Source organism: Anas platyrhynchos, chromosome 16 (assembly GCF_047663525.1).
Source record: "Anas platyrhynchos isolate ZD024472 breed Pekin duck chromosome 16, IASCAAS_PekinDuck_T2T, whole genome shotgun sequence".
In the NCBI taxonomy this organism is placed as follows: Eukaryota; Metazoa; Chordata; class Aves; order Anseriformes; family Anatidae; genus Anas; species Anas platyrhynchos.
In genome coordinates, this window is record NC_092602.1 from 5,550,474 (window position 1) to 5,560,671 (window position 10,198).

Here is a 10,198-nt window from a genome sequence, read left to right on the forward strand (position 1 = left end):
CTGATGGATATATAGAAAATATACAACCCCCCCCCCGGTGCTGTGAGCTTCCTCGGCGCAGTGCCCTGCCCGGCACCCCAGGGTGGGGGCACTTTGGGGAGGTGGTTTTTGGCTTTTTGGGGGGGCTAAAGGTGCACTGGGGGGGGCTATGGGTCTGTGCCACCCCCCCCCAAAAAAAAACAGATGACAGCAGAGGCGGGGGGCTCAGCTCGGATCGGGCTTTACTGGCTCCGGGAGCGCGCGGGGGGGGCTTAAATATGGACAGGATGGGGGGGACCCCGGGGTGGGGGTCGGGTGAGGTGCTGGTCCCCGGGGGGTGTCCGTGGGGAGGGGGGGGAGAAAGGGGGGAAGGGCAGGGAAAGGGGAGGAGGAGGAAAAGGAAAAGGGAGAGAGGGAAGGGAAGGGAAGGGAAGGGAAGGGAAGGGAAGGGAAGGGAAGGGAAGGGAAGGGAAGGGAAGGGAAAAGGGAAGGGGAAAGGAAAGGAAAGGAAAGGAAAGGAAAGGAAAGGAAAGGAAAGGAAAGGAAAGGAAAGGAAAGGAAAGGAAAGGAAAGGAAAGGAAAGGAAAGGAAAGGAAAGGAAAGGAAAGGAAAGGAAAGGAAAGGAAAGGAAAGGAAAGGAAGGGAGGAGGAAAAGGGCAAGGGAGAAGGAAGAGGAGAGGAAGGAAAGAGAAGGAAAAAGATGGAAAAAGGAAAAAGAAGGAAAAGGAAAAAGGAAAAGAAGGAAAAGGGAAAAGGAGAAGGTAAAAAGGAGAAAAGGAAAAGGAAAAGAAAAAACGAAAAGGAAAAGAAGAGAAGGACAAGGAGAAGAGGAAGGGAAAGAAGGAGAAAAGGACAAGGACAAGGAAAAGAGAAGAGCAAAGAAAGGAGAAGGAGCAAGAGAGGAAGAGGAAGGGAAAGGTGAGGAAGAAGAGGAGGAGGACAAGAAAAAGAAGGGCAAGGAAAGGAGAAGGAGAAGAGAAGAGGCAGGGCAGTGGGGGTGGGACGAGAAGCTGAGAGGCACCGGGTGCCCCCCCTGCTCCCACGGGGACCCCCCCCACCCTGTGCCAGCCCCCGGGTGCCCCCACCCCATCCCCGCAGCCACCCCCAGGGCCCACCGGGTGCCCCCCGCTCCCCATCCCTCAGGGCCAGGCGTCCTCCTCCAGCCCCTCGGCGTCCCGGGGGGGCCAGGGGGGCTCGAGCAGGGAGGAGAGGACGCTCTGCAGGGCCCGCCAGGGCTGGGGGGCACCGGGGGGCCGCGGCGTGGGGATGCGGGACGGCTTCTTGCCGGGCTGCGTGTCCAACCGCGGCTTGGCACGGGGGCGCAGGGTGGGGGGCACGGGGTAGGGGACCCCCGGTGCCATCCCCTTGCCCCCCCTCCCTTCGTCCTCATCCTCCTCATCCTCATCCTCCTCTCCTGGCACCCACTCGGGGTCGGACTCGGCGCCGGAGGCTGGCACCAAGCTGCTCTCGTCCGAGGAGCTGGAGGGGCGCCCGTGCCCCCCCCCACCACCGCCGCCACCCTCCTGCGCTTGGGGGGCTGCCGTAAGGGGGGGCCCGGCCCCTCCGTGCTTGCTGAAAACGTTGAGGGAGGATGAGGAGGAGGAGGAAGAGCAATAAGCTGAGTCGGTGGCCGCCGCCCCGCCGCCCGCTTCGGGGGTCCCTCGTGCCGGGGGGGGGTCCTGCAGCTCCATCAGCCGCGTGTTGGCCAAAAATTCCTCCTCCAGCCTCCCCAGCAGCTGCTGCTCCTGCCCGGGCTCCAAGCGCAGAGGAGCCCGCAGCCTCCTCACCAGCTCCTCCAGCTCCTCCTGGAAAGCGTCCCCATCCCTGTCCCCATCCCTGTCCCCGTCCCTGTCCCCGTTCCCGGGCAAGGAGCAGCGCCGAGGGGCCGGGGGGGCTTTGGCGGGGGTCCGTGCCCATGAGTGCTGCCCATCGCGCCCCCGGCGGATCAGCAGCACGGGCTCGGTGGCCACGGGGCGCCCTTGGCTCCGGGCACGCGGTGACCCCGAACCCGGCCCGTTGGGGACACGAGGACGGCCCCGCTCGTCCCCAAGCCCCCCCGGGGGTTTGCGGAGGGGCAGGGGGCTGCGGTCACCCGAGCGGCTGCGGCCGGGGGGCTGGCGGCGAGGTGAGGGGGTGGTGGGGGCCGCGGGGCGCTGGGGGCGCGGGGGTCCCGCCGAGGACACCGAGGACACCGAGGACGAGTCGCTGTCCCCCGACGGGCGGCGGCTGCGGGGGGGAGCGGGGTCGCGGGGCCTGGGGGGGGGGAGAGGAAGAGGAGGGTGAGGGGACCGGACCCCCGCTGCAGCCCCCAGTAGCCTCCATTGAACCAGCCTCCCTTGAACCCCCACTGTACCCCATTAACCCCCCCAGTGTACCCCATTACATCCCATGGCACCCCCATTGCACCCCATTGCACCCCCTTACATCCCATTACCCCCCCCAATGGCAACCCAATTACCCCCCATTGCACCTCCCCTTACCCTCCATTACACCCCATTGCACCCCCCATTGCACCCCATTACACCCCCATTACATCCTATTGCACCCATTACACGCCCTATTACTCCCCCATTACTCCCATTACACCTCCATTGCACCCCATTACCCCTTATTACACCCCATTACCCCACTGCACCCTATTAATCCCCTTTACACCCCCATTATCCCCCCATTACATCCCATTACCCCCCATTACTCCCATTGCACCCCATTACTCCCTATTACCCCCCATTACACCCTATTATGCCCCATTACACCCCTGGAACGCCATTACACCCCCATTAACCCCATTACCCCCCCTTACTCCCCCATTTCAGCTCCCATTGCACCCCATTACCCCCTATTACCCCCCATTACCCCGTCCATTACCCCATTCCCCCCCCATTACTCCCTATTACCCCCCCATTACACCCCCATTGCACCCTATTAACCCCATTACCTCCCCCATTACCCCCCCATTACCCCCATTGCACCCCCTTACCCTCCCATTTCACTCCCCCATTGCACCCCATTACCCGTTATTACACCCCCATTACACCCCCATTACACCCTATTAACCCCATTACACCCCCATTACCCTCCATTACCCCTATCAACCCCATTACCCTCCCCTTACGCCCCCCATTTCAGCACCCATTGCACCCCATTACCCTCTATTACCCCCATTACACCCCCATTGCGCCCCATTACTCCCCCATTACACCCCATGAACCCCATTACACCCCATTACCTCCCATTAACCCCATTACCCCCCCTTACTCCATTTCAACTCCCATTGCACCCCATTACCCCCTATTACCCCTATTACCCCCCATTACCCCATTCCCCCCCATTACCCCCTATTACACCCCTATTACCCCCCTTACACCCCCATTACACCCTGTTAACCCCATTACACCCCCATTATCCCCCCATTACATCCCATTACCCCCCAATTACACCCCCATTGCACCCCCTTATTCCCCCATTTCACCCCCCATTGCACCCTATTGCCCCCCATTACTCCCATTGCACCCCCTTACTCCCCCTTACTCCCCCATTTTACCCCCAATTGCACCCAATTACCCCCATTACATCCCCACTGCACCCTATTAAAGCCCCATTACACCCCATTACCCCCATTGCACCCCCTTATTCCCCCATTTCACCCCCCATTGCACCATATTGCCCCCTATTACACCCCCCATTACCCCCCCCATTACACCCTATGAACCCCATTACACCCCCATTACACCCCCATTAACCCCATTACCCCCCCTTACTCCCCCCATTTCAGCCCCCATTGCACCCCATTACCCCCTATTACCCCCATTTCACCCCCCCATTGCACCCTATTAACCCCATTACCCCCCATTAACCCCATTACCCCCCCATTACCCCATTACCCCCCAGCAGTGGGCGTGTCCCCTCTAAGCCCCCCCCTCCCTCCCCGCGCCTGCGCAGTGTGCATCGGGGGGGGCAGCGCAGTGCCCCTCCCTCCCCGTGGGGCCCCGCCCCCCCCCCGGCTTCCTGCCCCCCCCCCTCCCCGCCGGGCCGCGGGCACCATGGCAACGGGGCGGGGGGGGGAGGGGACAGCGGGGGGACACCCCCATTGCCCCCCCGTTACAGCCCAGTACCCCCATTGCACCCATTGCAACCCCTTACTCCCCCATTGCACCCCCCCATTGCACCCCATTGCCCCCCCACTGCACCCTATTAAACCCCATTACCCCCCCAATACCCCCCCATTATCCCCCCATTATCCCCACTGCGGGGGGACAACATGGGGACAGGGAGGGGACAGGGGATAGCGAGGGGACGGGACGGGGAGGGGACAGGGCACAGTGGGGAGACAGGGGACAGTGAGGGGACAATGAGGGGACAGCAAGGGGACAGGGACAGCATGGGGACAGCAAGGGGATGGGACAGAAAAGGGACAGTGAGGGGATGGGACAGCAAGGGGACAGTGAGGGGACAGCAGGGGGACAGGGGACAGTGAGGGGACTGGGGAAAGAGGGAGGGACAGGGGAGAGGGTAGGGGACAGTGAGGGGACAGAGATGGGGGGACAAGGGACAGCATGGGGATAGTGAGGGGACAGGAGAGGGGACAATAAAGGGTCAGCATGGGGACAGGGAACAGTATGGGGACGGGATAGTGAGGGGACAGGACATAGTGAATGGGGACAGCACGGGGACAATGAGGGGACAGCAAGGGGACAGGGACAGCATGGGGACAACACGGGGACAGTGCGGGGACAACATGGGGACAGCAAGGGTGACAGGAACAGGACAGGGGACAGCATGGGGACAGGGGAGGGGACAATGAAGGGTCAGCATGGGGACAGGGGACAGGATGGGGACAGGATAGTGAGGGGACGGGATGGTGAGGGGAATGGGGGCAGCATGGGGACAATGAGGGGACAGTGGGGGGACAGCACGGGGACCCCCCCCCCAGCAGCACCCATGGGTGCTGACCCTACCTGAGGGCTCCGCCGGGGCTCCTGCAGGGGCTGGCGGAGCCGTGTGCGGGGCCCCGCGGGGGCAGCACGGCCCCGGCCGACGGCTTCGGGATGCCGCTGGGTGGGGGGCAGCCCCCGGGAACGGGGAGACGCCGGTCCCGGTCCCGGTCCCTGTCCCTGTCCCCAGGGCAGGGGGGCTCGGCACGGCGTGGGGTGCTGGGGCTGGCGGCTGCTTTCTGTGGGGAGAAGGCCTGAGGGCGGGCGGGGGGCAGGCGGTGGGCTGCAAGGGACAAGGGGACACGGGGGGGGGTCAGGGGGTGACCAAATTCACCCCGGGACCTTCACTGGGGTGAATTTGGCCCAAAGTGGGAACAAATTTTTCTCGGTTTTGCCCCGTTCCAGCCGGATCAGTGCCCGGCGCAGCCCGCCCCAAGGGAAAACAGCCCCACATGGAGAAAGGAGAGGGGGAAAAACCCCAAATAGGGGTGAGTGGGGGGCGGTTTGGGGTGCGGGGGGCACTCACAGAGGGAGGCGCAGCGGCACGGGTCGTGCTTGTCCAGGTAATGCTCCAGCGTGTCCCAGCCGCCACCGACGCGCACCATCACGTGGCTCCTCAGCACCTGGGCAGGGGAACGGGTGTGCCGTCAGCCCCAAAACCCCAAAAACCCCCCAAACCCCAAAAAAAGGCAGCATGGACACCAGGGTGTGGGGGGAGCCCCGCCAGACCCCAAAAGGAGGTGGAGAAGTGGGGGTGAGGGGAAGGATAAATCCCGTCCCCACTCGGGGCTGGGGGCACCGAGTCCCGGGGTGCCAAACCCCGACCCTTTTGGGGTTCCCCCATGGAAGGCCCCCCCCAGAATGGGTTCCCAGCCCCCCCCCCCGCCCCAAAAAGGAGGTGGGGGTGCTGTTCTTACTCGCACGAAGATGAGCGCGTTGGAGTCTCCCACTTTGTATTTACCCTCGGAGACTTTGACCATGGGGAACTGGGACGGGCACGTGCAGCAGCCCAGGATCTCCCGCACCTGTGGGGAAAAAGATGAGACCCCCCCCAGTCAGTGCCCCCACCCCAAAACCTGGCTGCACAACCAGGGGGGAGCCGAGCAGCTCCCATCCCGTGCGCCCCCACAAATTGGGGGGCACCCACAAAGGGCCGCAGCCCCCACGGAGCCTCCCCGAGAGAGGGGCCCTGGGGACTTCCCACAGCCGGGCACCGAAAGCAGCGTTTTTTTTTTTTTGTTGTTGTTTTGTTTTTTTTTAGAAAAAAGGAGAATTAAAAAAAGCCCCAGAATCCTCCCGCCGCTCCCAGGCGTGTCCCCGGGGTGGGTTTTTCCACTCGGGAAAGCGTCAATTCTTGGCACGGCTCGAAACAAGCAAGTTTTTTGGGGAGGTGGCGAGGCTGCGCCCCGTAGCTGGGGGGTCCCCAAAGGGGGTTTGTGGACCCCCCGCTGCCCCCCCGGCCCCGTCCGCCTGTGTCTGTGGGGCCGGGAAGCTGTGGGGCTGACGTCAGGGATTAGGCACGGGTCCACGCCGGGGGGGGACGCGGGGACACGGTCGCATCCTGCCCCGGCTGGAGGAGCGGCGTGGCACAGGGACACAGCCTGGGGGGGCAGAGGGGGCTCAGGGGGGGGGATTTGGGGACAGGGACCCCCGGGGACATCCCCTCTGTGCCCAGGGTTTGGCATCAGCACGGACCCGGCCCGAGGGGTGGGTGCCCCCAGCACCTGCACCCCTCTGGCTTCACCAACCCCGTTTCCTTGTTTTTTAGCAATTCCCCCTTTTTTAAAAAAAAAATAAAAATATCTTATTTTTTTAACAATTCCCCCCCTTTTTTTTTTTAAAATTCTTATTTTTATGCAATTCCTCCTCCCTGCCCACCGCTCTCCTCCAGCCAGCCCCCCCCCCCCCCCCGAGCCTCTCCTCTATGGGGAAACTGAGGCACGGGGGGGGGGAGGAGCTGCAGGGAGCCCCGGGGGCCTTGACCCCGAGCCCTGGGGACGTGGGGACGAGCGGGGGACCCCCTTAGGGACCCGTCCCCCGGTGTGGTGGCTGGGCCAGGCCGGATGCAGGCTCCTCCCCAGCTCCATCGCTGCCCATAAAAGCCCATGGCGAGGCATTACGCAGCCCGGAAAAATTCCCTCGGGGCTGGCAGCGCCCCACAGGGGGGCCGGGGCAGGTTGGGGGTACCTTGGGGAGGAGGGGGGGGGGCGGTCAGCAGCACCCCAATGTCCCCCCCCCAATCCCCCAATCCCTCAAGAAGCTGCGTCAGGCTGCGGGATTTAGGGCGGAATCGGGGTTTCGATTAAAAACCGGCTTTGGGATTAGGGGATGGGGGGGTCAGGGGAGGGCAGGGCTGTGGTAATCCACCCTGTGCCCTGCTAATCCTGGCCGTGTCCCCCCCCCATGGCACCCCTCCCCATGTCCCCAGGGATGTCACTGCTATGGGGTCACAGCCCGGGTGGGAGGGTGGCGAGGACACCCCATGGGCTGGATGGAGGTGGGTGGGTGCGTGGGGGCCTCCCCCAGCACTGACAGCCTCCTTGGGTGCGGGGGGGACCTCCCATGGCCCATGGAGGTCCTGGGGGGGCACCGAGGGCTATGGGGGCTGCGGGGAGCCCGGGGGTGCACGGGGAGAGCACTGGGGGGGCCATGGAGGTCCTGTTGGGGGCATGGAGGGGACCTCCCAAGGGTCATAGAGTTTGTGGTTGGGTAGATAGAGAAGATCTCCAATGGGTCATAGAGATCCCATTGGGTAGATAGAGAGGTCCTCCTATGGGTCATAGAGTGCCTTCTTGGGTGGCTAGAGAGGACCTCCTACGGGCCATAGAGTTCCTCCTGGGTGGCTAGACAAGACCTCCCATGGACCATAGAGTTCCTCCTTGGGTAGATAGAGAGGAACCCCTACAGGTCATAGAGATCCCAGTTGGGTGGCTAGAGAGGACCTCCAATGGGTCATAGAGATCCTTCTGGGTGGATAGAGAAGACCTCCTAAGGACCATAGAGCTCCCATTGGGTGGATAGAGAAGACCTCCCATGGACCATAGAGATCACAATGGACCATAGAGAGGGCCTCCCATGGACCATAGAGATCATTTTGGGTACCTAGAGAGGCCATAGAGCCCCCGCTGGGTGCCTAGAGACCCCCCCCAGGCCAGACCTCCCCGCTGGGGGCTGGAGGCCCCCCCACGCTCACCAGCTCGTCCAGGTTCCTGAGGTCGCACAGGGCCAGGCGCTGCCCCCCGCCGCCAGCCGAGCCCACGGCCCTGTTCCTGGGGGCCCGGCCCTCGCGGTGCGCGCCCGGCGCCGTGGGGTCCCGCATCTCCTCCTCGATCTCCTCCTCCATCTGGATCAGCATGGGGGCCAGCATGCCGAACTTGGCGCCCCGCCTGGCCACCTCCAGCAGGCAGAGGACAAAGTTCTTCTCGTTCTTCTTCAGCACCAGGTCGTTGGTCTCGAACATCAGCACGTCCTGGATGCCCAGGTCCTGGCGGCACCACTGGATGAAGTTGGAGACGTTGTCGCGGGCCACGAAGGAGCCGGGGGCCACGTTGCGGGCCTGGAAGACCACCTCGCGCCGGGGGACCCGCATGCGGGCGGCGGCGGCCGGGTGCCGGCGCTGGAAGTCGCCGGCGCTGCGGGTGACGTTGTTGGCGTGCTGGCACAGGGCGCAGCCCGTCTCCAGGCTCTCCAGGAAGGTGTCGGGCTGCACGTCCAGCTCGTACAGGGTGTTGAACCACTCGGCCAGGTCCTCCTTCATGGCCTCCAGGTACTCCTCGCTGGAGCGGAACGGCCGGATGCTCTTGGAGGCGGCCGACTGGATGTTGCTCTGGTCGGCCATGGCGAGCTGGGGGGGGGGCAGCGGGTGTTATATGGGACTGGGTGTTATATGGGACCGGGATGGGGCTCAGACCCTGCAACACCCCCTCCAGAAGCCCCCACTCACCTGGTGCCCACCCCACCTGGTGCCCACCCCACCCAGTATCCCCCTACCCAGTGTCCCCCCCCACCCGGTGTCCCCCCATGGGCACAGGGATGTCACCACTACCCGCAAGACCCCCACCCCCCCGCCCCGTGTCACCCCGCTGTGCTGTGTGCCCCCCCCCCCTCCAAGATGGGGTTGATGTCCCCAGTGCCCCCCCCCCCCCCCCCCCTCCCAAAGCTGCCCAGTCATCGTGGGTGGCACCCACCCGGCTGCCAGCACCCTGGGTGCCACCCTAGGGGGGGGGGGAGGGAGGTTCAGGGAGACCCCCTCCCCCCCCCCAGGAAACCCCATGGGGGTGTAATGTGGGGCTGGGGGGGCTGCACTGGGGGGGATATTTGGGGAGGGGGGCACAAGAGCCAGTGAGCCCCCATGCCTGGGGGAAGCCCCCCCACCCCAACCCCTCACCCTGGGGGTCTCTGCTGGGGGGGGCACTGATAAGGGGGTGTCCTGATAAGGTGACCTGATAAGGGGGTGTCCGGGGGGGGGCAGTGCCCGGGGGGAATGAGGGGGGGGTTGGGGTGGTGTCTGCCGCGGGGGGGGGTGGCTGTGACAGGGGGGGCCCTGCAGGGGTACGGGGGGGGGGTCTGGGGATGGTGTCTGCTGGGGGGGGGGGGCACCGTGCTGGGAGGAGGGGGGGGAGGTTAAGAGGGGGAGGGGCGAGCTCTCACATGGGGGGGGTCCATTTTTGGGGGGGGGGTCTCTTTGCCAAGGGGGGGGGTCGGGGGGGAGGGGCAGCACCTGCGCGGCAGATGCCGACTGGGGGTGGGTGGTGGGGTGGGGGGGGGCTCCCAGGGACCCACGGACGCAGCCCCAACTCGGTGCCCCCCCCCCCCCAAAACCCCGTACCCCCCCCCCCCATCCCCACGGCCCCGCACTCACCGTCCCCGAGCCGCTGCCTCCGGGCCGGGCCGGGCCGGGCTGTGAGCAGCGGGGGGGGGCCCCGCCGCCTCCCCCGCCCCCGCCGCCATCCGCCGGTGGCCCCCGGGGCCGAACCGGGGCTGAAACGGGAGCGAAGCGGGGCCGAGAGCCCACCCCAGCCGCCCCCCCCCCCCCCGTGGCAGCCCCGCAGCCGCCGCCGCCGCCGCCTCGCCCGGCCGGGAAGTTGGAAACGGCCCAGAAAGGGCAGGGATGGGAGCGGCGGGGGCGGGGGCACCGCACTGGGGGGGGGGGAACCGGGGGGGGGATGTGGGGATATGGGGGGGAATGGGGGGGGAATGGGGGGAGCATGGGGGATGGGGATATGGGGGGGGATAGGGGGGGATACGGGGTATAGGGGGGTATTGGGGGATATGGGGGGGTTTGG

At 65.1% G+C, this 10,198-nt stretch overlaps 1 protein-coding gene across 1 annotated transcript; it reads right to left on the reverse strand.

Annotated features, from left to right (window-relative positions):
• Window positions 1-204: 204 nt before the first annotated feature.
• Window positions 205-9,983, reverse strand: GAS2L1 (growth arrest specific 2 like 1). Its single transcript, XM_072024522.1, has 6 exons — window positions 9,775-9,983; window positions 8,107-8,757; window positions 5,831-5,938; window positions 5,440-5,536; window positions 4,938-5,196; window positions 205-2,232 (listed from the first exon to the last, which is right to left on the reverse strand). Exons 2-6 carry the CDS (start codon window positions 8,749-8,751, stop codon window positions 1,119-1,121), a joined length of 2,223 nt encoding a protein of 740 aa, XP_071880623.1. The 5' UTR covers window positions 8,752-8,757; window positions 9,775-9,983; the 3' UTR covers window positions 205-1,118.
• Between the last annotated feature and the right edge of the window lie 215 nt (window positions 9,984-10,198).

Excerpts from the sequence above, each read along its gene's own strand:
- GAS2L1 (XM_072024522.1), bottom strand. The coding sequence starts at position 8,751 with ATGGCCGACCAGAGCAACATCCAGTCGGCCGCCTCCAAGAGCATCCGG. Across the intron at positions 5,939-8,106 it reads TCAGGAACCTGGACGAGCTG|GTGCGGGAGATCCTGGGCTG; the intron begins GTGAGCGTGGGG and ends TTTTCCCCACAG. Across the intron at positions 5,537-5,830 it reads ACGCGCTCATCTTCGTGCGA|GTGCTGAGGAGCCACGTGAT; the intron begins GTAAGAACAGCA and ends TCCCCTGCCCAG.